General features: G+C 43.5%; 1 protein-coding gene across 1 annotated transcript in view; it reads left to right on the forward strand.

Moving 5' to 3' along the window:
* ARSB (arylsulfatase B) overlaps positions 1–24,557 on the forward strand; it is a 168,597-nt gene extending 144,040 nt beyond the window's left edge. Inside the window, exons 7-8 of the mRNA XM_045074527.1 lie at positions 20,813–20,935; positions 21,741–24,557. Coding sequence (XP_044930462.1) covers positions 20,813–20,935; positions 21,741–22,006 — 389 coding nt within the window. The 3' untranslated portion in view covers positions 22,007–24,557. The remainder of the gene's footprint in view (positions 1–20,812; positions 20,936–21,740) is intronic.
* The last annotated feature ends 1,621 nt before the right edge of the window (positions 24,558–26,178 follow it).

The raw sequence follows: 26,178 nt of genomic DNA on the forward strand, positions 1-26,178 counted from the left end.
AGCTGCCAGCTTTCTCACAAGTGTTCAAAGGATACCAGGGGCCTGATAAGCTAATTTAATCGTATTAATATGAGAAGTGTCCCTAGCGCAGAGTGAAATGTGTTAGAGTGATCATCAGAACTGGATCTCCAGCTCCAATGTGTGAGTAGAAACTGCTGTCCATAAGAACAGAGGAGTCGCCCAGGAAAAGGGAACATGCTTCTTCTCAGGTCCCAGGAACCCCACTCCTTACTTCTCTGAGGAAGGCTCTTCATCTCATCCAGATACGTGCTGCACTCTCAGGACAGACATAACCAAGTGCGACGTGGGTGTCTCTTCCTCAGACTTACACACAGCCGCCCGCCTCTCTGCCCACTCAGGAGAAAGGACTCTGGAGTCAAGATCTTAGGACATACAGGTTCACCAAAGATCATCACGAGATACCCCTTAGGTCCAGCAGTAGAAATGCAGGTTTTCCCTGGCCACAGATTTAAAATCATGTTCCTCTCAGCTATCAAGGCAACCAGAAGAGTCCAGACCTTTTTGTCAGGACCCACTACTGAAGCTGGACCTCAGACACCAACTTACTGGGTCAGGGACTTCCCTTCTGTTTCCTTATCTACACGAAGGACAGCTCTGGAGATGTGATGTCTGAGGGACCCCGGGAGCTCGAACAGTCTTTATTCCGTAGCTGCCAGCTCCTTCATTTTTCTCATATCATTTCCCTACACCGTGTTCTTCTGCAGTGACTCTGTCTGGGGTGTGAATTGAGATGTCAGTGGTATACCCAAATGTGTATTTCCCACAGTTGTATCTTGCCTGCTGCTCCTTCCTGTCTGTCCCCAGTCAGATCACTCTCAGGTCTTACCAGAACCTGGGAGCACCAGGCATTTGCTTAATGGGCACTGATGATCAAATCCCTCCAAAGTGCAAGGTACTAGGTGAAGAGTATAGTGACCAACAAAACAGCCATGGCTTCTGCCTTTTGGGGATCTTATACTTTTTTATAGGGAGACATAGGAAATAAAGAAATATGTAAACGCAAATTATAATAAATACGGGTTATGAAAGATGAACAGGGGTTGACCGACTTTCATTTAGGTCGTGAAAAAAAAGGCTGCTCTAAGGAAGTAGTATTTGATCTGAGAGCCAAAAATGAAGTTAGCTGGTCCAGGAGCCCATAGGAAGTCTTTCAGGAGGAGGGAAGAGCAAATCCAAAGATGTCTGCCACAGGGAAGGGCTGTATAGACCAACAGAGCTTGGTGCTGCCAAAGAACGGAAGAAACCAGCAGGTCTGGAACATAGTCAGGAGGGAAGGGCATGCAATGGAGGAGGCCGGCTAGTGGAGCAGACGGAAAGTCCATGCTAATCCCATTCACACAGGCATCTCTCATTCATGCAAAGAACAAAATGGGTCTCCTGAGCACCAGACAGCTCTTGTCCAAGTGGTGTTTGGAGAACCACGGCTGCTTCCATCTCGTGGCCCCCACCGTGTTTAATGAGCGGCCAAGGCCGGTCTGCTTGTCTGCATGGAAGCTTGTGCACAGGAGAATTTTCTGGGCCCAGGCCTGCCTGGGAGTCTGCCCTCTCATCGTTCATATTCTGCCAGCAGAGCCTAAGGGCAAGGGAGCAAGGAGACGCAGTGGGACTGTGATCCGCGGAAGGAGACACGGCAGGTGACGCAGGCCCTGGACACACTGGAAACACACCTGTGGTAAATCCCTCACCACGTCTACACCGACGTGTTTAATCGCTCATGTCACAGTGTGTCTAAACCTAGTTCACCATTCCCGTCAAAAAGCAGCTTTGCTCTCACTTTCTTCTTTCAGTGGTGCCATTCCAGACCTAACAGTCCCCTTTTCTCCTGCTCTGTTGGTCACCAAGGCTTTCCCTCTATCACCTGATTTCAATCCCGGCCTGTCGAGGCTCTCTGGCGCGTCTTCTGCTGTCTTCTGCTGATAGCAGGCTCGTTTGCAGTGTGGACTATCCTCTCCCAGGGACAGTTTTTCCCAGCTATAGTGTTGTCCCAGTATTGAGTCATCTGAGAAACTTATTAACCACATCACAGTGAGCATGAAGATGAAGCTTTCTAAAAATGTGCCTTTCATTTCTGCTCCAAAAGTTGTGACTGGTTTCCAATTACCTGTTGAAAAAAGTTCTTACTTCTGTAGTTTGGGGGAACTGATTGAATGCATCCTTCTGTGTCCCCCGCAGCCAGCCAGGATGCCGGACTGTCTTCCATAATGACCACATTTAGGGACTTCCTGTCTGGTGCTCCTCCCCTCTGCCTGGGACACCCTCTTCCACTCTGTCCACTCCTACCAGTCCTTTACTGCCAGCCTGCCTTCCCCAGCCTCACCTCTCCCAGGAAGATTTCCCTTCCCCTACTCAGCCAGAAATAAGCTTTCTGTCTTTGCAATTCTGCGACACTCCCCCCAGCCCTTTGCACAATGGCTTGCAAATGCTTTGTTCTCAATTAGTACTTAAATGATTTCAGTTATGTGCCACTCCTTTGGCATTTGTCATGTCTTGCCTTTCACTGACCTCTATCCTTCCAATTAATTATAAACTTCCTAAGTAAAGATACTTTTTCTGTATCTAAAATTGTACGTGGCACATCCTCAAAAAAACTAATAAATGCTTTTCTGTAATTCCCATGACACCTTGCACGGTTCCTTCAACAGAGCAGGTGTTCAAAACGTTCTTGTTGGTTTCTTCTTGTTGTTTTCCTACATGATACCTTCATAAATGCAAAGCTTCAGTCGGTTTAGGGGGAATGCTTTTGCTGGGAGTTCCAGCCCCATAGAGAGACCTTTGGGCAAGATACTGGGTGAGGAGTCAGATTGCCAGTAACTGTTTGGCCCTCTGTAGGCAGCTTCCTGTTTTGCTTCTTCTGCCCAGTTCTGGGTTTGTCATGGTGCAAATATTCCCACTTCTGCATTCACAATGCTCCTTTTCCATAAAGGAAGAAGAAGGAAATGGAGAAGAAGAAGGTGTAAGAAGGGGTGGAGCGTTGCCCTGGGTATCTTTTTAAAATTGTCCTAGTGACAAGCTATACTAGGGCCAGGAGACAGCATCAAAGCAAGCAGCCCTATTTTCAGAATGTGCTTTGGCTCTGCGGGGTTTCGTTCACCTAGACTATCATCATGCAGTAGGTGAACCCCCGAGATGATAGGAGACCCCTCCATTCCATTTCCCAATCTCTCCGATTCTCAACATTCTTGAGTCAGATGGAAAATTCAGTTCTGTCTTGTTTTTTCCCTGTATCTTAATTGGTTTTCCATATGCAGGTCTCAGAAGTGAGGTTTAACTCTGCACATCGTCCCTTAATGTGAGTGGGCTAACACTGGTTGGGGGATTGGAGGCGGGGAGAAGTCCCTCCCACCTGCTTTGGGCTTCAAATAGAGAGCAAATGACTAATGGGGAGAAAGTGTCTCCCCAGAGGGGAATGGCCAGCACAGGGTCAGATGCTACCCTTTCGGTGAATCCCTTCCCAAATGTGTGTGGGGTCCCTGGTGGCCAGCACCCTTCCGGAATCACGTTTGGGCTTATGGATATGAATGTTAGTGCCAGTGTTTTCGGGAGAACACTGGGGCTTTGGGAATCCTGGGGTGTCTGCGTGTTGGACAGAGCATTGAAGCGGGTGCGCTCTGGAACCAGATCTTCTCAAGTGGGTCTGAGGACTTGGTGGTGGCGCTTTGACCCTTCATTCTCTCTAAATCTGTTGCAGAGCAAAGACCCCATCTTTGCTTACCTTCTCAAATGTGCTTCTAGTTTTCCTTGGAAAGAGAGATTGTGTTCCGAAGCCTGGTTCATGTGGGTCCCAGAGAGTCTCAAAATAGAAAACATCCTTCGTTTCAACCGGGCTGCTGCCAAGAACCAGGCTCGGCTGGAGAGAGTGGTCTCAGATGTTTGCTTTTTTATCTTTGGCAGGCAGCACCTTGTGGTCCTCATTTCGGTGATTATAGGGTTGGTATAACAGGCTGGGGTTGGGGCTGCCGGAAGAGCAGTGCTGTGCAGGGCTGTCCTTGGAAGGGTGCCAACTGGCCTTAGCCTTCTGCACTGTAATTGTTGGCACCGCCGCCCCAGCCTGAGCTCCCAGGGTCAGGAAGGGCGGCATCCCCGACCTGCCCAGAGAGGCCAGGCCCACCTGACAGCCATCACAGGGCCCCCTTTCCAAAGTAAGTATTAAATTAGCATTTTTTCTTCCGTATCCAGAAAATGTGCTCAGAGCTTAGATACGTCTTTCCTGCGTGCTGGAATATGAATAGTACAACCCAGGAAGAGAGAAGTCTTCAGCCAAGCATTTTGGACCATGAGGCTTTGTGGTTGGGATTTCACTAAATGCCATGTTGGGGGGGGGGGGGGGCCTTTCTCCTTTCATCCCCCGCCAGGGAACAGACGACCCAGCCTGGTTCATGCTCATCATCTTAATCACAGGCTGAAGATGAATATTTTTGGTTAGTTTCCCTTTTTTCATATATACACAGGACCTATTTATAGCTATTTGCTGACGGACTCTACCAATTACTTTAAAAAACTTGTATTTAGAGAGAGACAAAGCGAACACGTGAATGACGAGGAGAGCCACAGTTCTGCCTTGGATTAGCCTGTTGTGGGGCAGGTCGGAATAGAGGTGGTAGTTGGCCCTTGATGACGTCAGCACTGGACATGATCATCTGTTATGACTTTAATTGAGGGATGATTAGAGAAAAGACATGCTCTTCTGTCTTGTCCTTGTTCTTACAAGCTTACCGGATCCCTTGTGCGTGTTTATTCTGGGCACCGTGTGTCGCAAGCCCAGCGCAGTTGCTGTGTCCACAGTCGTCGCTGACATCCTCTTTGCCTCATCCCGTGCTCTCTTTCCCTGTGTTCTCAGACTTTCCTTCTCCCTGGCAGTAACCATTTCCTCCGTGGAATATTTTCCGTGGTTTCTAAGGCATTTTTCCAGTCTAACTCCACTTCCTCAGTCCTTTGGAGGCCCCTCCTCTCTGCTTTGCCTTTCAAAGGTTGGTTCTCATCCCATACATTTCTATCACTGTCACTACAGCAGGAGGCTGTGGAGAGGAGGCAGCCAGCGTGGCAGTCCAGGACTTGACCATATGTGGGCTACATGAGAGTGGAGCTTTCTTTTTCTTCTTTGAAGATTTTATTTATTTTATTTTTGAGAGAGAGAGAGAGCACAAGTGCACACAAGTAGGGGCAGCGGCAGGCAGAGGAAGAAGCAAACTCCGCACTGAGCAGGAGAGAGCCCAATGTGGGACTCAATCCCAGGACCCTGAGATCATCCCCTGAGCCAAAGGCAGATGCTTAACCAACTGAGCCAGGCAGGTGTCCCTGGAGAGGAGCTTTCAATGAAGCACCTTAGGGATTTCTCTGCCTGCCACCTCTACTCTTCCCTCTGGGCACAGGCTGAAGAAATGCACAGTGGCTCAGGTGGCCCCGAAAAGGAGGTGGAGCCAGAGAGAGTATATGTACTATTGTCCAGGGACGAGAGAGGAGGGGCAAGCTGAGGCTTAAGGTTGAGGCTGTTTTGATGGCAAAGGCCAGAAATAGAAGAGGGATGTCCATTTCCCTGTCTACAAATGCAAGATTGCAACATGATTGAGGTGCAGCATGTGTGTGAGGCCAGACGCCTGGGCTCCAGCCCTTTGGTGGCCTGGGCAGGTCAGCCTGGGTTAGAGGCATGGACAGTTGGACAGAACAAAGAACGATCTCTGGGTAGGAGATAAGATTCTGGAGCCTAGAATGCCCAGGGGAATGTCAAGAATGGGGGAATGAAAACATTTAAGAGATGAACAGAGAAAGAAAAGCAAAGGAGACTAAAAAGCGGTCTCAGGTAGGAGTAAGAACCGGTCCTGATTGAGCACTCTTGGTGCCAGGCACCGAGGTTAAGTGCTTTGCCTGCATGTTCTCATTTAGAGACTGGAAAGGAGGAAGACATCACACAGAGAGGAGAATTTCAAGCAGACAGACACACCCCGGATCATCTCTGTACACTTTATCTGTCCTGTTCCTCCTGTGCTTTGGAGCCCAACTCAAGGAGCACTGCTTTCCTGATCTTTCTATGCAGTTTGTATCTCCTTTGGAATCATCTGGCACCTCATACATTTCATTCACCAGCCCACGAATGTTTATTCCACTGTTTTAGAACTGGTGGTGTTTAATGACATTATTTTATTATTATCTTCTGGACTCAAGTTTATTCATTCTGAAGACTTAGGATCTAGCATGTAGAGTGATCACTGAAATAAATATTTGTTTAACAGGCAAATGAATCAGCAATATATATAGTACATTTATTCAGGGTTCAGTGTGAACCAGTGTCTGAGAAGATGTCTCTGACAACCTGTTTCAGACAGATTTGCTAAACTTCCTGGGACAGTTGGGGGCTGAGAACTCATTTAATGCTTGTTTTCTGTTGTTTGGGTTTCTGGTGTTGCATTGATGCTGGTGGCTGATGCCAGACATTAACCCACTGTTGGAGTTCGCTCTGACATAAGCACACACATTCTCTGAATAATTATCATGCACAATTCAATAATGATAAACAATTGAGCTCCGTCTAGGCTGAGCAAGCCACATCAAAGTTCCTTTTTCATTAGGACTTTTAAAATATCAAATATGGACTGAATGAGTAGGTGTTGAAGAAACTGACTTTGTAAACCGAAAATCATAAGCCCAGATTCATTTGAAATATGTCATGTGGCATGCATATATAAAAATTATGAGCATTTTGATTTTCCCCTTGTAGGTAATAAATAACATCTGTAATATTCCTCCTCACCTTTTTCTGATTAGCTTTATGTCTGGCATATTTTCCCCAGCACTCCTGTTTTGTGTTGCAAGGATTTCACCAGGGAGACAGGATTCTAAAGTGGTGTGGGTGTAACAGAAGACTTGCAGCAATCAGGTTTAAGTCCAGAAACAAGGGGCACGATGAGCTTGGTGGGGGTAACTTTAATGCTTATCAGGCCTCTCTATGTTCCCTTTCTCCGGGGTGCACACCGTGGGAGTACCCCTTGAGGGCAAAGGGGCAAGTGACCCATAAGCCAGCTCCACCGTACCCCAGTGCTGGCGTAGCTCCCTAGGCCCCCTCCATCCACACCTGTGCCCACGTGGGGGCATCCAGCAGAGGGCCTTGGGCCGTGGTTAAGTCCTGAGGTGACTGTGAGGGGGTCAGGTGATCCCAGTGGACAGCCAGAATTGAGAATCCCTGATCTGTTTCACTCTGTTTTCACAATTTTAACCAGACATCTTGTTTAGCATACATAATTTAGGTGGTATTGGCATGTTTTTTCCCCACAGTTTTCTTCATTCATTTTAAAACCACTTTACTATTTTTTAAATATTTTTATTTACTTATTTGAGAGAGAACAAGTGCATGTGCATGCATAGGGCAAGAAGCAGAGGGAAAGGGAAAAGCAGACTCCATGCTAAGCACAGAGCCTGACTCGGGGCTTGGTCTCAGGACCCTGAGATCATGACCTGAGCCAAAATCAAGAATCAGCTGCTGAACTGACTGAATCACCCACACACCCTTCACTGAGAGAAATCACTTCATTAAGATGTAATTGACATCCAAAAAGCTGTGGATATTTAATATTTACAACTTGATGAGTTCTGAAGCTGTTGCTACAATCTGGTCATATATGAACTCCAGAAGTTTCCTTCCATCCTGCTATTATTTTCCTTTGTATATATGTGTATATAGGCGTGATAAGAACACTTAACACAAGATCTACCTTCTTAGCAAGTTTTTAATTTTTTTTTAAAGATTTTATTTATTTGACAGAGATCACAAGTGGGCAGAGAGAGGGGCAGGGGAAGCAGGCTTGGTGGGCCCCAGGCCCCGCTGAGCAGAGAGCCTGATGCTGGGCTCGATCCTAGGACCATGAGATCATGACCTGAGCAGAAGGCAGAGGCTTAACCCACTGAGCCACCCAGGCACCCCATCTTAGCAAGTTTTTAAAGACACAGTATAATATAAACTATGTTCACTGTGCTCTACAGTAGAATTCTAGGACTTATGCATCTTTTTTTTTAAATTTATTTATTTGACAGACAGAGATCACAAGTAGGCAGAGAGGCAGGCAGAGAGAGAGAAGGAAACAGGCTCCCTGCTGAGCAGAGAGCCCGATGTAGGGCTCGATCCCAGGACCCTGGGATCATGACCTGAGCCAAAGACAGAAGCTTTAACCCACTGAGCCACCCAGGCGCCCCCTTATGCATCTTTCTTTTTTTTTTTTTTTTTTTTTTTAAGATTTTATTTATCTATCTGACAGAGAGAGATCACAAGTAGGCAGAGAGGCAGGCAGAGAGAGAGAGAGAGGAGGAAACAGGCTCCCCGCTGAGCAGAGAGCCCGATGTGGGACTCGATCCCAGGACCCTGAGATCACGACCCGAGCCGAAGGCAGCGGCTTAACCCACTGAGCCACCCAGGCGCCCCCTTATGCATCTTTCTTAACTGAAACTCTGTACCCTTTCACTTTCCCATTTCCCCGCCCAGTCTTCCCCATGATTTTCTAATAATATCTTGTTCCAGTGGCAGCTGGTCTGGTTTCACCTTTGTTACAGGTTTGAGCAGCTGTCCATACCTTGATTTTGGTGGCCATCAATCAAGGGCCATAGGTTGGACCTAAATTAGAATGATTTCTTTCAGTTGGTCAATTAGTTTATCCATGTACCTAGTCGTATGGCAACTGCTCCGGGAATTCAAGAGACTTGTATTTTTATACTAACAATCAAAGAACGCTTGCCACCCCCAGGATTTCATTCCATCCTCACCATTGTCCTGTGAGGTAGGCATTATTTATCTCCTCATTTTACACACAAGAAAACAGGAACTCAGAGTAGCTAAATGACTTAATGGATTATTCATTCTAAAAGCTATTAAAATGCACAGTGGTTTGTCAGAGTTCCTTCTCAGAACTAGCGAGTAATAGTATAGGGAACGCCGCTGGCAAATTCCAAACCATTCTGTGAATCCCAGCTTGCCGGCTGCCAGAGCCATACTCATGGCTGGCGGGGGCTTTGTCCATCTCCGAAAATTGAGGAAAGTTTTCAGTAAAGCATCAGCTCACAGTGTGGGGTTCTAGCTTGCGTTTCATTGGGAACTATTTTTAGAGAAAAACTTATTTTTAGATCTAGAATGACTTTCAAAACAAGAATCAAAACAACAATGAACACATTTGCGTCTGGGTGTGTAAGCCCTTGCCACACAGCGAGATGAGAGGTGGCTGTGGCCAGAGCCTGCAGTTTTCAGGACGTGTCAGACCCTGAGCAGATAGAGATCCCACCCACACGTGTGCGCACAGCGTGCCTCCAGACGGAGTCCAAATGCGCTGTGGAGGCCGTGCCAGCTGTGGGCAGGGGTGCTCGCACTGCCTGGCACAATGTGGACCTTAGTGACTTCAACCGCCCTTTGATTTGGGGATCTTTTGAACTTTTTTTGGATCGAGCCATGAAGAAATTGGCTAGCCAGTCAAACGTTGAGAGTAAATAAAGCTTTGGTGTTTTAATTACCAGGCACATTTGGCTCATGTAATAAACAAACCCATTTGCCTGTTGGTTAGAAAAGATACCTTTTGGAATTCCATATTTAAAAATACCTTGATCACCAAATATCTGGGAATGCTGGGGGTTTTCCCCCGACTTAGCCCAAGTGAGTACGTTTTGCCGGAAGTACAACTGCATATCCCATAAAAACGTGAAGGTGGCTTCCCAGCAGCAAGGAATAAACTGGGTCATTAGAGGCAAAATAAACTTTTAGGCTGGTCTTTGTAAATTATAAACGTGATCAAAACCAGAAAGAGCTCAGTAAAAACGAAGGACAGCCCATGCAGCCAGGCAGAAAAGGGACGAAAGCCTTAAGTAGCAAATGAAAGCTGCACTATTAATGCTTTCTCCCCCTAGCCCTGTTCAAACTCTGGAACATGCATGTAGGGGAGCAAATATAGGTCCTTTCCAGACCCAGACCAGAGAAGCGGTTTGTTTGGTTTGGATTTTAGTGCAGAGCATCTTTCCCTTCGCCCCCCGCCCACGGTATAATAATGACTTCTGCCTACTTTTCTCCTCTTTGTAAGGTCTTCAGTAAAAGAGAATATAAAAAAAAAGAACCTATCTTATATTGATAATAGCTACCATTCAGTGACCATCATTACCAGCCATTTTTACCTATTTCATAGAGCAAGGATTAAACAAGTTAATATACATGGAACACTTAACAGCATTTTATAAGCATGTAGTGAGTGCTTTTAAGTATTAGCATCATTACCTTTAATGTTGACAAAGTTGATGATAGTCTTATAACATACCAGATACTGTGCTAAGCACTGGATATGCCTTCTCTCACCTGCAATGACTATATTACTTTAATATAGTAAATTGAGGCAGGGGGAATTAGGGAAGTTGCCCAAGATTGCAAACTCGTATCAAAACCATTTATTATGCATGTACTATATGATGGATGTAGTGCTAATGTACATTTTTGCGTATCCGCACATTTAGGCTCCACAACAGTCCTGTGAAATAGATGATATCATCCCCATTTTACAGATGAGGGAATGTAGGTCCAAGGAGATCTGCTAACCCTGATGCTTACATAGCCGGTGAATAATGGAGCTGAGATTTGAACCCAAGCAATCCCACTCCAGAAGGGCTTGCTGTGTCCTTCCGCACACTGTGGCCTTCTGTGGACCATTGGGCAGGGACCTCACTAGGACTGCAGGCCCTCTCCTTGCCCTGACTCCCACCCTTTGCTGTACTTTCCTGAAGGCTCACAGCATTAACTCTTCCCAAGCCACATTCTCCAGCCACACCCAGTGTATATTTGAACAATAGCCCAGAGAGGAAGAGACCCAGACCATCCCCTTCACCCCTGCCCTGATGCTTAGGACTCCTCCTTCCCTGCCTTATTTTCTCTAGCCATGAAAACTTTGTTTTCTACGAACTTACATCTTCCTTGCAAGTCAGCGAATGTATTTATTTTATTTAAGCCTTGTGTAGCTAAAAGCCTCCAGGGGTTATACACCAAAATGTTAACATGCAGCTAATAAATTTAGAGATAGTTTAAATTTTCCTGTTTGTACGTTTCTGTATGTCTAACTTACATACAAGAAATGTATAAATTACACAGAAAAATAATGTATTTTATAAAATAGAGTCATAGACTGTATTGGACAGTAGTTTCCGAAGAGTGAGGAGGGTGTGTTGTACAGTCAAGAAAACAACATTGCCTTTTATGAGCCCCGGAAGATTAGAAGTATCCCGTGGGACCACTGGGTCCCTTTCCCATCCGGTCAATCCATCACCACCACTAATTCGTGTCTTTCCAGTTGTCATTTAGCTGCAGATCCTTTTTTTAAAACAAAAATGTAGAGAAGTATAATGTATTTAGCAAATATTACAAATTCTTCCTTAAGTGTTAACCAGCATTGACTGAAATAAAGACAGGGAACCTGGACCCTGCCCCCTGACTCACTGTCCCACATAACCAATTCCTAAGGTGCTTCTGGCACTTCTTCTCGTTCTGGAGAACACATTCCCCACTGGAAACCACAGACCCATCTCATTTCTAGAAGCTCCAACTCGAACTCCTTCTGGTTTCCCAAGGTTGCTCAGATAAGGAGCTCTAGAAGTTTACTACCTGTGATGTAAGAGAGTGATTTCCTTTGCTAGCCTGAAAATGTTTTGTTCATCTTCTTTTTTATATCCAACATCAGTACATGTGACTGGTCCATCTTATAACTGTGTATGTCTTTCTGGCCAGAAAGCTCTATCTCAGTGGTATCTTTCAGCTCGGAAGGAAAGGAGAAAGATTTTTTTGTTAATGCTTTTCTTCGAACCCTAGTTTCTACTCAGAGATCAGCAAATCCAGTGTCCTTTTGTCCCCTATTAAGCTGTTTGCCTGACTCTCAGAATATGCTAAAAACCACAGAATTTTACACTCTAAAGGGGTGAATTGTGTCTTATGTAAATTATATCTTAATAAAGCTTTTTATTTTTTTTAAGGTTTTTATTTATTTATTTGACAGAGAAATCACAAGCAGGCAGAGAGGCAGGCAGAGAGAGAGGGGGAAGCAGGCTCCCCAGTGAGCAGAGAGCCTGATACGGGGCTTGATCCCAGGACCCTGAGATCATGACCTGAGCCAAAGGCAGAGGCTTAACCCGCTAAGCCACCCGGGTGCCCCAAAAGAAGTTTTAATTTTAAAAAACACTTAAATTCCTCTCGTTCCTCCCTGTTGATGAGAAGAAGAGCGACAGTTTCTCAGGCTGGCTTTTTACCCTCCCTGAGGCTATTTCACAGCCTACCAACCACCTCTGACAGCACTTTGCTCCCTGTCCTTCAGAGGCTCTCCATCGCTGACTGCTTCTCCCATTCTTCAAGCTAAAAGTACCTTCTTCACCTTCTGTTTGCCCAGTTTTCAGTGATCTGTTTCAGTGATCATCGTTGAGTGCTTGTCCTTGATGTACCTGGGCACTGGGTAAGGCCTTGGGGTTATAGGGCTAAGTCAGACCTAGTCTGTACCCTACATTGTTTTATGCTAGAATAGGGGTCGTGTGGTGTGTATCTTTCAGGTCCTGCCTCTAGTCCCACTTTCTTCATCTATCCTTCCTGTGTGCTTCAGCCTTTATCGACTTCTTCCTACCGTTATCTTTTATAATATTTGCTGTCTGACCTTAATGATATTCTTCCTGATGGTATTTATTCAACCATTTTATATGTACTGTCTTCCTAATTAATTTGTATGATTCCAAATCCACAGTTCCCTCGTGTATGGTTTTCTCTTGTAGCTATGACAAATTACCACAAACTTTGTGTCTTAAAAGAACACAGACATATTGTCTGACAGTTTTGTTGGTCAAAGTTCCATATGGGTCTCATAGGGCTAAGGTCAGGGTTTCAGAAGTGCTGTATTCCCTTCCAGATGTTCTAGTACAGAATCCATTTCCTTTGCCTTTTCCAGGCCCTGGGACCACCCACATTCATTAGTTCATGGCCCCTCTTCCATCTTCAAAGTCAGCAACACTGCGTCTCAGACCCATCTCCCTCTGACCAAAGTCAGGAAATAGTCCCTGCTTTATGGAATCATGGTTAGGTTGGGCTCACTCAAATAAGAGATAACCTCCACATTGCAAGTCCTTACCTTTAGACATATGTGCAAAGTTTCTTTTACTATCTAAGGTAACAGCCCACAGGTTCCAAGGAGGTTAGAACATGGACATCTTTGAGAGTCACTATCTTGCCCTTTACCCTCTTTTATACTTTTTTGTATTACAAATGAGATGGATGGAAAAATAAAATGTGCAAACACTAAAAACAATGACAACAGCTAATAATCTGTACATCAAAGTAGACTTAAAGGGGAAGCTGTTGTTGGAAATAAAGAAAAACTTTTAGAGGCATCTGGGTAGCTCAATGGGTTAAGCCTCTGCATTTGGCCCAGGTCATGATCTCAGGGTCCTGGGATCGAGCCCCACATCGGGCTCTCTGATCAGCGGGGAACCTGCTTCCCCTCTCTCTCTGCCTGCTGCTCTGAGTACTTGTGGTCTCTCTCTCTCTCTGTCCAATAAAAATAAATAAAATCTTTTTTAAAAAAATAGGGGCGCCTGGGTGGCTCAGTGGGTTAAGCCTCTGCCTTCGGCTCAGGTCATGATCTCAGGGTCCTGGGATCAAGCCCCACATCAGGCTCTCTGCTCAGCAGGGAGCCTGCTTCCTCCTCTCTCTTTGCCTGCTTCTCTGCCTACTTGTGATCTCCGTCAAATAAATATTTGATCTCTGTCAAATAAATAAATAAAATCTCTGTCAAATAAATAAATAAAATCTCTGTCAAATAAATAAATAAAATCTTTTAAAAATAAATAAGTAAATAAAAATTTTTATTCTTCTCTGCCTACTTGTGATCTCCGTCAAATAAATATTTGATCTCTGTCAAATAAATAAATAAAATCTTTTAAAAATAAATAAGTAAATAAAAATTTTTAAAAAATAATTTAAAATAAAAATTTTTCAAAACTATAAAAAAGAGGAATCTGCCAAGAAATAATAATGGTTCCAAATGGGTAAGTCCTTAATAATATAGTCTCAAAAGATAGCAAAACTTGGAGGATAAATAAACAAATTCTCAGTCACAATAAGAAATTTTCTACATAATTCTCTTTAACTATTACAACAAGCAAACAGACCAAAAAGTGAGTACAGATGTAAAATATTCAAACAGTATAATTAAAAAACTATGATATTTATGGATCACTACACCCAGCAACTTGAGAATACATGTTCTTTTTTGTACACATGAGAATGGAACATTATACAGTTGACCGCATACTGGGCCACAAAGCAAGTAGAAACACATTTCAAAGGATTTAAATCATATGCAGTACATCTAACAGGATTCTAAATTTAGAATTTTATTTTTAAAAAATCTATGGATCTATTTCCTAATCATAATGGAATTAAACTGGAAATTAGTAACAAAAGGATAATAGGAAATTCTCAAATATTTGGACATTAAGAGATACACTTTTGAATAATCCATGAGTCAAAAAGGAAATCACAATGAAAATTTGAGAATATTTTGGTCTGAATAACAAAGATCCATATTTAAAGCTTGCATGATAAAAATAAACTGGTGCTTGGATGAAAATTTATAGTATTAAATGTATATATTAGAAATAGAGAAGTACTGAAAATGAAATACTTGGGAAACTATAAATAGAAGAGCAAATTAAGAGGTGCCTGGGTGGCTCAGTCAGTTAAGGATCTGACTCTTGAGTTTGGCTCAGGTTATGATCTCAGCGTCAAGAGAGCAAGCCACAAGTTGGGCTCCATGCTGGGTGTGGAGCCTGCTCAAGATTCTCCCTCCTTGCTCCTACTCTTTGCCCCCACTCTCTCTCTCTCTCTCTCAAAAAAAAAAAAAAAAGAAGAAGAAGAAGAAGAAGAGGGGGCTGGGGTGGCTCAGTGGGTTAAAGCCTCTTGCCTTTGGCTTAGGTCATGATCCCAGGGTCCTGGGATCGAGCCCCGCATCAGGCTCTCTGCTCGGCGGGAGGCCTGCTTCCTCCTCTGTCTCTCTGCCTGCCTCTCTGCCTACTTATGATCTCTGTATGTCAAGTAAATAAATAAAATCTTTAAAAAAAGAAGAAGAAGAGGAGGAGGAGGAGCAAATTAAGCCAAAAGGAAACAGAGGGAAGGAAATAATAAAGAGAAGAGGCAAATTTATGAAATAGAAAACAAACACACTATAGAGAGGGACTTCTAGGTAAAATGTTGGTTTGAAAAACTAATAAAATCAATTAACCTTTAACAAAATTTATCATGGGGAAAAAAAGTGAAAAGCACATACTGCTAATATCAGGAATGAGAAGGTACTACTACAGATACTACAGACACTAAAAAGATAATACAGAGATGAAAATTTGTATGAACTAAACAAATTCCCAAATACACTTTACCAAACTAGGAAAAAGAGAAATAGAAGATCTAAAGAGTTCTATGTCTATTAAAGAAATTAAATTAATAAGTAACCTGCCCACAAAGAAAACTCTAGGCCCCCATTGTTTTACAAATGCAAATATTTAGGCATAGCATCCATCTTACACAGACTTTTCAGGGAACACTTCCAGTTCCTTTTATAGGACCAATATAACCTTGACTCAAAAACATGACAATATTTCAAGAAAAATTTAATAGAGCAATTTTTGTCTTAAGCAAAAGTGCAAAAATCCTAAACTAAATGTGAATCCAGGAAATATAATCAATCCCCAACAAAATGTGAATCCAGCAATATATAAAAATGACAAGCATCCTGATGAAAAGGGGTTTATTCTATAAATGCAAGGTTGGTTTAGCATTTAAGAATCAATTAATATAGTTCATTGTGTTAAAAGATAAAAGAATAATTATACGATATTTTCAGATGCAGAAAAAGTATATGGTAAAATTTAACATTCATTTATGATTTTAAAAACTTAGTGAATTGGGAGTAGGATCTTCTTTAATCTGATAATGCATAGCTATAAAAATTTTATATTGACATCATACTTAATAGTAAAATATTAAAAGCTTTTCCCCAGAAATCAGGAATGAGACAGAAACTCAATCACTACTTTTATTCAAATTTATATTAGAGGTTTTGTCCAGTGTCACAAGGTAAGAAAAAGAAAACTAAAACATGTAAGATGGGGAGAAGCAGTGTCATTATTTGCAGGTGACATGATAGGATGTGTAGATAATCCAAAGGTTCTCTAAGCAAGAGGTTAGAATTAACAAATGAATTTTGCAAAGTCACAGGGAACAAGGTCAATATCTAAAAAAGCCAATTATATTTTTATATACAGCATCCAGAGTATGAAATCAATTTTTAAATGTTGTTTATAGTACTAATAATCCACATTATACAACTAGGACTAAACATAAGGAAAGATGTGTAAGACGTTTCCACAGAAAATCATAAACTATTATCAAGAGAAGATACAGGGATCCACCATACTAGTGAATTGTAAGTCTGAATATTTTAAAACAGCAATACCCCCAAATTGCTCCCTGGAGTCAATACCATCATAATTGATATCCCATGCTTACCCCTTTCTCTCTGCCCGCCTTTCTGCCTACTTGTGCTCTCTCTCTCTCTGTCAAATAAATTTAAAAAATTTTTAAAAAGTGGGGGGCACCTGGGTGGCTCAGTGGGTTAAGGCCTCTGCCTTCGGCTTAGGTCATGATCTCAGGGTCCTGGGATAGAGCCCCCTATCGGGCTCTCTGCTCAACAGGGAGCCTGCTTCCTGCTTTCTCTCTGCCCACCTTTCTGCCTACTTGTGCTCTCTCTCTCTCTCTGTCAAATAAATTAAAAAATTAAAAATAATAATAATAATAATTGATATCCCACCAGCTAGTTTGTGAAATTGAACAAGCTGCTCCTAAAATTTTTATTGAAAATGCAAAAGGCCAATCATGATGAAATCAGTCTGGAAGAACAAATTTGGGGACTTTATTGGCAGATAGAAGAACGTATGATAAATCTATAGCAATTAAGATAGTTTAGTATTAGCATAAGTATAAACAAATATCCTTATTTGTCCATAAGGATAGACAAATATCCTTATCCTACAAATAGGAGGACAGAACAGAAACTCTAGAGCTCAGCTATCCAATGCAGTAGTCACAAGTCATGTGTGACAATTAAGTTTAAATTAATTTCCTCAGTTGTACTAGCTGCATTTCTCAAGCCCAGTAGCCATGTGCAACGAGTGGTCCCTGCGATGTACTGCACAGATAGAGAACATTTCCATCAATAAAGAAAGTTCTGTTGGACTGTACTGCTTCGGAGACACTCACCACAAATGGAAATCAGGTGTTTGACAAAGGTATCCCTGCAGATGAGTAGAAAAGAAGAGTCTTTTCAACAGTCTTGGTCAGATGGTAGCCATCTTTGAAAAATGAATCTCGAGTGCTGCCTCACTTCACACACAGCAATCAGTTCCCTGTGGGTTCTAACTCTGAAAGCAAGAGGCTGTGGAACCGTCATGCAAGGGAATAACATCCAGCAATGAAAATGAATGAAGTGCTGGGAACAGACAACCTCAACACCAAGGGTGAATCTCACAAACATTATGAGACAGTCGGAGCCTGAGATAAAGAACACGCTGTGTGGTTTCCGTTGACTCAAAAACAGGCAGAAAGAACTCATTGTTGGGTGGCAGCTACCTTTGAGAGGAGGATGGAGACTGGAGGCTGCCCACACGGGCTTCTAAAGTCCTAGGAAGTCCTGTCTCTTGAGTGGGCTGTGTCTACAGGAGTGTCCAGTCTTCATCAGCATCTTCTGTGCACTTTTTTCAATGGGTATTATTTAAAAATGTTTTTTAAAGCAAACCTTGGATTGACACAGAAAAAGAAAGATAATTCCTGCAGACTGAATGATTTAAAAAAATGAAGATTCTGTCTAACATGTTTAGTTAGGCATAAATTTTAAGTCTGAAAGTATCAGCTATCGGGTATGGAGAAAGGGAGACATTGCTGGTCGGAGGGCCATTTGGTATGTGTTAGAAAGTTGGAAAGCTGTGCACTTTGCAACCAGTTTTGCTCCTAGACACAAATCCTAGAGAAACTTGCGCAAGGAGATGTGGAAAACAGTGCTCATGGCAGGAGAGTTTGTAGTAGGAAAAACAGAAGAATAATTGAAGTAACTGAAATGCCTAACAGAAAAATGGCTAAATAAAATATGACTTTTTATATAGTGAAATACTAAACAGTTAAAAGAAATATATATACACGAACATAATCAGAGAGCTCTAAAAATACTGCAGTGGAGGAAAAAAGCAAGTTGCAGAATATGTATAGCATAACATGCACATGGACATTTTTAAAGTATAAATCAGGTCTAGATAATTATTTTTTGATGCATGCATATGTCACTCTGTTTTTAAATGGCTGTAGGCAGGATTCACTGTGCTCTGAAACCGTGATGGCAGCAGCCTCAGGAGGAGGGGACTGAGATTGAGGACAGGGACAAATTGTCACATGGAAACTGTCCCTTTGTTTTCATTGTTGTTTCCTTTTTTTTTTTTTCTTTTTTAAAGCAAACATGACAAAATGTTAATATTCTAGGTGTAGGCTCACGGGGTGTTAGGCAGATTATTCCTTGTAATTTTCTTTTTGTTTAATTTCTCAATAAGAAAAAAAGCGGAGTTGACATAATAGCATCTTCCGTCATTTAGTCTTAGACTTATTTATTGTTTAGGTATTTTATGTTCCTGTTTGTTTTAAGAAAAAATGTATATAAATATAAGCATAGCCGAGACAGCTAAATTTCCTCTCCTTGTTTATGTTTTCAAAGCATGCTTGTTTGATTTAACATTCTCTGGTATCAAAATGTGTCCTTTATGCAAGCTTGTGAGGAGTAAATCATGAAGGCTCACAGTCGCACCCCAGTCTGTGTATTGAGACTGCATTTCCTACAATAGACATCCTCTGTGCCTCTGTCTGGGCAAGCATCTGTTTGTATTAGAGCCAAAATATCCACAATCAGGCAGAGAAACAAAAAGTCAAAAAGATCTGCTGTTCGGTGCTAACGATTTGTTGGTATGTGATTGTGAAGACTGAAGGTCTGAAACCACTGACGTTTATTGGCTCTGTCTCCAGTATGTCCCTCCAGAGCCATTGCCACAAGACTGACTAGAGGAATGGGACCCTGTCTTTTCCCTCACAGACAGTGCTTTCCACAGGAAGCCCTGGGCATCAGCTCTGGCAGGGAGGAGGGCACTCTCAGAGTCTTTATGACAGGATGGTGGAGAGATGGGCCAGCTGCCATGGTGGAGAGGGGATTGTTCCCAACATCTCTCTCTCTCTCACACAGAGCTATTAGCTCTCGGGCAGGTGATCTGGCAGCATTTGAAAGTGCACCCAAGGCGATTGCTGTGACCATGTTTGAAAAGTTGACAGGTAAATATAGACTGAAAACAGAGTAGATGTTTTATAGTTAGTCCCTAAATCGAGGCCTTGAAACATACATAGGTATGAGTAAGGTTGGGGCCTCCATACCTTGCCCTCACAGATCCACCAGGATCTTTTTTTTTTTTTTTTAAGATTTCATTTATTTATTAGAAAGAGAGAGAGAGAGCACACTGGGATGAGTGGCAGAGGGAGAGGAAGAAGCAGACTCCCTGCTGAGCAGGGAGCCCAACACTGGGCTTGATTCCAAGACCCTGGGAATCATGACCTGAGCTGAAGGCAGAGGCTTGACTGACTGAGCCACCCAAGTGCCTTCTCCACCAGGGTCTTTAACTAGAGTAGAACTCAGGTCTCTCTTGCTGCACCTTAGTCACTCCTCACAAGCAGGCCACAGAGGGAGTTATTCAAAAGAAGGAACTGAGCATGCTCGTTTTGGACATTTTGTCTGTCTAATTTGGGGGCCAGACTGTCCCCAGGATATAGGTAAACAGTCCAGTCTGCTCTCCACTCTGAGGAAGCCCAATGGGTGTCCAGCAAGATTGGTGATGGGTGGTTTAGTCTTTCTAAGTCAAGGGTCAGTTAGTAGGAAGGACTCTCTGCCCCAAATCTGAAGCTATCTTCTCTCCAATCAGCTTTATCAGTAAGAAAGGTGATACTTTTAGCTCTAACCTTCTGGTGTCCACCTTTCAATTGGTTCCAAATTCAAGAAGGTGGGGGAGTAGTACTATTAATTGCTCCCCTCAAAAACCTAATAATCAATTAGTATAAAACCCCAAGATGACTTTAATGTAATCCATGATATAACCAAGAATTTGTATACCAAGTCATTCTTAAAACCTTAATTATCCTGTCTGAATAGTTAACTAAGCATTGCTCAGTTACTTTTAAATTTCATCAGTGTGGTTAAATAATTGATCATGGCAGAATTGAACTCTCATGGCTTGAGACAGACTCCATTAAAGTGTACATGTTATAATCTATTCCATTATCTACATAGGGATAAATATATATAGAAAATGTGTTCATCTAATTCGATCATTTAACAGCGAAAGGAAAAAAGGCACACAGAAAACAACCTGCACTGCTGTAACAGAACACTATTCCACATAAAGCCAGCTGTACGTTGGCAGAACGTTGGGATTTTAAGGATGAATTAGTGTTCTAATCTCGGTGGGATTCCTTTTATATTTGTGGTGGTTTATGACTGAGGTTTAATGAACTATAGCTTTCTGTTTATATTTAATAGAAGATTCATTTCTGTGGTGGGATGTGCATTTACACTCAGGCATTGAATAAAATCTACCATTCTACAAGGAGGATATTAAATGTTGATTTATAACGATGCATTTCTGTAACAGTGATCTAATGCTTCCGCACTGTTTCTTCCAGGTCCTGGGATGAGCCTGGCTCCACCAAAGGATGATTCTTCTGGCCCAGAATATTTTGCCTTCAATACTTCTCTCCATGCTGCAATTAGACACAGGAATTGGAAACTTCTCACCGGCTACCCAGGTAGAATGCTCAGCATTCCCCCCACCCAGAACAGCGAGGAAAACTTTACCAAAGTGACGACTACCTTTTGCAGCATATACCTCTGGGTCTGCTGAATGGGGAAGAATGGTTTGATCTACTGTTCTGACAAAAGAAGACTGAAAATTAACTGCAGGTGGGGGGTGAAAGGAAGCCGCTCTAATGTGTCATGGAAAATAAGGATTTCGGAGACGTGTGGTTGTCAAGGACAGCACATCTAGCTAGCAAGGAGAAACTCTGAAAGTCACATCCTCAACCAATTGCGTAGCTGAGGGAGGTGGTTGCTTCCCCTGAGCACATCCCCTTAAAGTGACGTTTTTTACATACTTTTAAAACGTGGGGTGTGATGGTTAAGACCGTGATGCCTTTAAGCATTGTTTATAATGATGACATTCTTGGCATTTGTGGCCAGACAATTCTTCTTTGTCTGGTAGCGTACCATGTATTGCAAGGTATCTTAGCCTCCCTGGCCCATTGGCATGGTACGCCAGTAGCACCTCCCCTAAGTCAATGTGACAACCGGAAATTACCCTCCCCCCTCCCCCACATGCACATACGCATGCGCTTTCGTGGCCTGGAAGCCCCTGGTTGTGAAGCCATGAACCAGGTCTAGTTACAGCACTGGAAGTCAGTGTCTGAGACAGGTGTAGATACTGTGTCAAGGGCCGCGTCTGTTTTACGTGTTCCTGCCCGCGTCCCCACTCAGCCTTCTTCCATAGTCTTACTTGAAGTTTGAACCTGCCTAGGATGCTTCTTCCCCCAGTAAACCCTTGCATTTCTTTGCCAGGCTGTGGTTGCTGGTTTCCTCCACCATCTCAAAACAATGCTTCTGTGATACCCTCATCGGACCCACCGACCAAGACCGTCTGGCTCTTTGATATTGACCAGGACCCAGAAGAAAGACATGACCTGTCAAGAGACCATCCCCATATTGTCAAGCAGCTCCTTTCCCGCCTACAGTTCTACCACAAACACTCAGTGCCTGTGCACTTCCCAGCACAGGACCCACGCTGTGACCCCAAGGACACTGGGGCCTGGGGCCCCTGGGCGTAAGACTTCTTCAGCCCCGGGGTGTCACACCACCTTTCTGTTACAGGTTGGACTTCAGGCCTTTACTCCTGTATCTCTCATCTCATTTTCTGTCCCAATTTGGGTTCCCCTGGCTTTCTCTTGGTCCTCAATCATGCTAAGTTATCTCATTGCAACCCCCAGTGCATTTAAGAAGCTGATAAAACCTGGAACACTCCTGTTGTTGGCCACGGTATGTGTCTGGGGGAGAGGGTGGCCGAGTTCAACCTCTTGTTCCTGAGCCGTGGGACAGCTGGGAACTTGACTTGAAATAGGAAGTTCTTATTGAGTCCTGGAGGCTGGAACAGCTGGCTCTTTTTGCCTTGCAAGTCAGATGTTAGATCTCCCTCTGCCAATAGCTGGGTTTTATTGGAGTGCCTCATGTTCCTTGTAACAAATGTAGGGAGCAGACAGTTTTTAATGGTTCTGTTGGCCAGGGAATCTCCCTGTCTGTGAGAGATCATGTTCAGGCATTCCATGTGAATAACCCCCCTTGGTTCACCCCTCACTCACTCACCCTGTCACTCATCTCATCATGGAGCATAAGGCCCATTTTATACTTACGGTCAGCATGGCAATAAGCCTGCTTTTTGGTTTTGGTTATTACAATAAAGAAATGTGTTTTTATCCCCAGTTTTTTTTTCCCCCAGCCATTGCTCATTTTGTCTAGACTTCCTGCTACCCCCTCTCCCCTGTGCTTCTTTTCCCAACCTCCTTTTGACTCAGTCATCCTGTGCCTGGGAAGGCTGCTTTGCCTCTGCACTCTGAGCACCGCTGGTTTTTGGAAGACTGCTGTGCCCTGCCTTCCTCTGGCCTCTAATGCTGAAGCTAGAGCCCTGCCCAGAGAAGGTGATCAAGTCTGGCTCTGCAGACATGCTCATGGTGGACACAAAGGGGCTGGGCGGGTGATGCTCGGGTCTGTGTCATCTGTTTGGGGAAGACTTTTGTAAGTTGCCTAGAGTTTATTGTCATGGTTGTGGCTTTGTCTCATAATGTATTACAAGTTGCATGCTATTCCTTAGCAATGAGGAGAAACCCTGGGAAATAGTAACTTTGTCTTGGGATGTTGGAAATGGGAAGTTTGAAAGGAAATGGCCAGCATCTGAGATAATGGGCCTCAGGAAAGCAAAGGAGGCCACATCCATGTTTCCCTTATTTACACTTTTACTATTTGTATTGAGGTTCTGGGGTGGGGGAAAGAGGATGTGCTGTTGGACCTGCCAGCCCTTTCTTAGTCCCACTCATGTCCTACTAATGCAGATCAATCCAGATTAGCTCTCAAGAATGTCAGACTCTGAGACCCATGTGCAAAATCTATACTCTTTTCCCCATGAGCTCCACTGTTTTTTTCACTGCTTGTCACCAATGCCTGGACCAGTGCCTGTTACAAAGGAATCAGTCGGTACTTTTTTTTAAATGAATGAATGGACAGTTGAACAAATGAAAAAGTTGCACACCATGCAAGTGCAGTGAGCTAAACACATCCTCCAACTGTTGCTTTTCTGTTTCAAGCTGCCCTCCCGGGGTAGGAGCAGAGTATGCATATCTGGATGGTCACAGACACTCCATAGTGAAGCCATAATGTCCTCTCCAGGGGAAAAAAGGAGAAACACACCTGCCAAAGATACTCTTTTGGCAATAACCCTCCGTTCTATTTTTCGTAGGACACTAGAAACTAAAACCAGCCAATAATGTGTGATAGGTCCTTGTGTAGTTGTCCTCCAATTCAATAGCAATATTTTCTGGTCTCTACTAATATGCAGAGTAGTAAAACAAGATGATTGGAAGGAAATGGTGCTAGAACTAAAGACACATATTACCAACCTGTCCCCCATTCCTGGGTTGGCAAACAGCTGGTCAAAATGCCATCACCTGGCACCCCTACACCTGTGGCAGATACCATGAACTAACTGAGCCCAGATGTTTCTCTGGATCCTTCTAATCTCAGTGTCTTTTAATACCAAAAGACTAGAGGCCATCACTACAGGACACCTGTCTGCCCTCTCTGCTCTGCCCCCAGGGCTGCCCTGGTTCTAGTCCAGTGGTGGCCAAGTATAACATGGGTGTTCTACACTCTGTGAATTTAAAGGGACTTGTAAAAATTAGTTGTTGTAAAATTATCATTTGAGATTTTATTTTATCCCTAGTAGAATGTATCTTGTTAGGTTTCTTTATTCTGTGTAAGAATGTGAATAGATTCATATTAATGTTGTTTCACTCCAAATTCGCTTTGAAGAAAAGTTTTATTGACTTAATTGTTTTTCTTTGTTATTACATGATTGTCCCAGATCTGAGGAACAGAAAGTTACTTTAGCCTTTAAGATGTGTCAGTGGGGAGTTTCCATTTGAGCGACGAGAACATTCTGAAACTGGACAGTGGTGCTGTTGGCACAACATGCCTCTGAATTGTATACTTTAAAGTGGTTAAAATGGGAACTTTTATGTAACTTGACAATTTTTTAACACGTTGGCCCATTTTATGGTATGTAAATTACATTTGAATAAAACTATTAAATAAATAAACATAGCAAAAATATCAGAACTGAAAAAAAATGTGTCAGTCATTGCCCACAAGAGTGCAAACTATAAAGTAAGTTATCAGAGGAAGGTCAGGAGAGGGTAGGAGTGCTTATAAAACGTTAAGAAGAGTGAATTTTTCTCTATTGCTGTATGATAAATAACCCCCAATTTTAGCAGCATAAAGCAATAAACATTTATTACTTCACACACTCTGTGGGGTCAGGACTCTAGGAGTGGCTTAACTGGGTGGGTCTGGCTCAGGGCCTCTCATGGGATGATAGTCAAGCAGCTGGCTTGGGCTATCTAGTCATCTGAAGGCTTGTCTGGGGCCAGAGACTCCACTTCCAAAATGACTCACTCACAAGGCTCTTGGTTGGAAGCCTCTGTTCCTTGCCCTCTGGGCTTCTTCCCAGGCTGCTTGAACAGCCTCACATACTGAAGTAGTTACTATTCTCCCAGTCACCACTTAAACTTTAAAATCGATTTTTCCCCCAACGTGAAGCATAGCCTCAACTTGAGCAGATTGGTTCATTTTTAGGTGGTCAAAAGACCTGCTCACTCTGGCTGCCGTCCTAACTGACCACCAGGAGCAGGTCGGTTGGAACAGCTGCAGAGGGGCCTACCCCATAACTTTCACCTTTGTCCCATTGCCACAGGAGCCACCCAACAGGTGGCACAAAACAGAGGAGGGATGACTCATGCTGCCCGGGGCCTGACTCCAGGACTGTGGACCATCAGGAAACCGGAAGGGCAATTTAATTCTCAAACTAACTCACCCAAGTTACAAATCATTGAGCTTAAGATATCTCATTCAATAACCTTTATTATTTGTCTGACAACAGAGATAAAACTTACCACTGTAACAATTTTAGAAAATACACAAAACGCAGAAAGGACATCAGACAACCCACAAAGCAGCCACCAAGAAACAGCCACCTTTAACTTTCTTTCATAACTCTTTAAGAGAGCAATTGAAGTGGCGCGCCTCCCAGATTGCTTTTCAAATCCCACTGTGCCCAGCTGAGCCCTCACTGGAGACTCAAGCTGGTAGAGAAATAAAATGTCACCTGTTTTGAAACGCCTCATTTTAATCCCATTAAGGAAGAAGAGATCTGTCCGGGCTTTTTACTCCAAGGGGACAGGATTTCACACACACTTCACACAAACATATGCTCTTTCTCTCTCCCTACACCACCTCTTCTCCACAGGCCTCACGAGGTAAGGGCCTCCACACGCCAAGGGACTTGGAGCAGTCAAGCAAACCAGGAAGTAGGAGCTTGCCTTCAGACCAGAGTCTTGCAGTGCGAGGCAGAGAATATTAGTGCGCGCACGCACGCGCGCACACACACACACACACACACACACACACACACACGCGCGCGCGCGCGCGCGCGCGAGCACTCCCCCACTTCAAGAAAACCCGTCTTAGAGTGCCTTTATTTACATTAAGTGAATCAGAACTGGAATTGCTTCTTATGCCAGCATTTTGTAACTGGGATTATTCAAGTCCACACTGCGATGAGTGAGGAGAGGGCCACCACCGGTGTTAGCAAGGAAGGAGGGTGGGGGAAATCCGACTCCCCACCAGGAAGATCGCCTACCAGGGAACTCCACCGGAGGAGGCAGTCCCAGGACAG

This window comes from Mustela putorius, unplaced genomic scaffold (genome assembly GCF_011764305.1).
Source record: "Mustela putorius furo isolate JIRA1106 unplaced genomic scaffold, ASM1176430v1.1 tig00537350_pilon_pilon_pilon, whole genome shotgun sequence".
Taxonomy (NCBI): domain Eukaryota; kingdom Metazoa; phylum Chordata; class Mammalia; order Carnivora; family Mustelidae; genus Mustela; species Mustela putorius.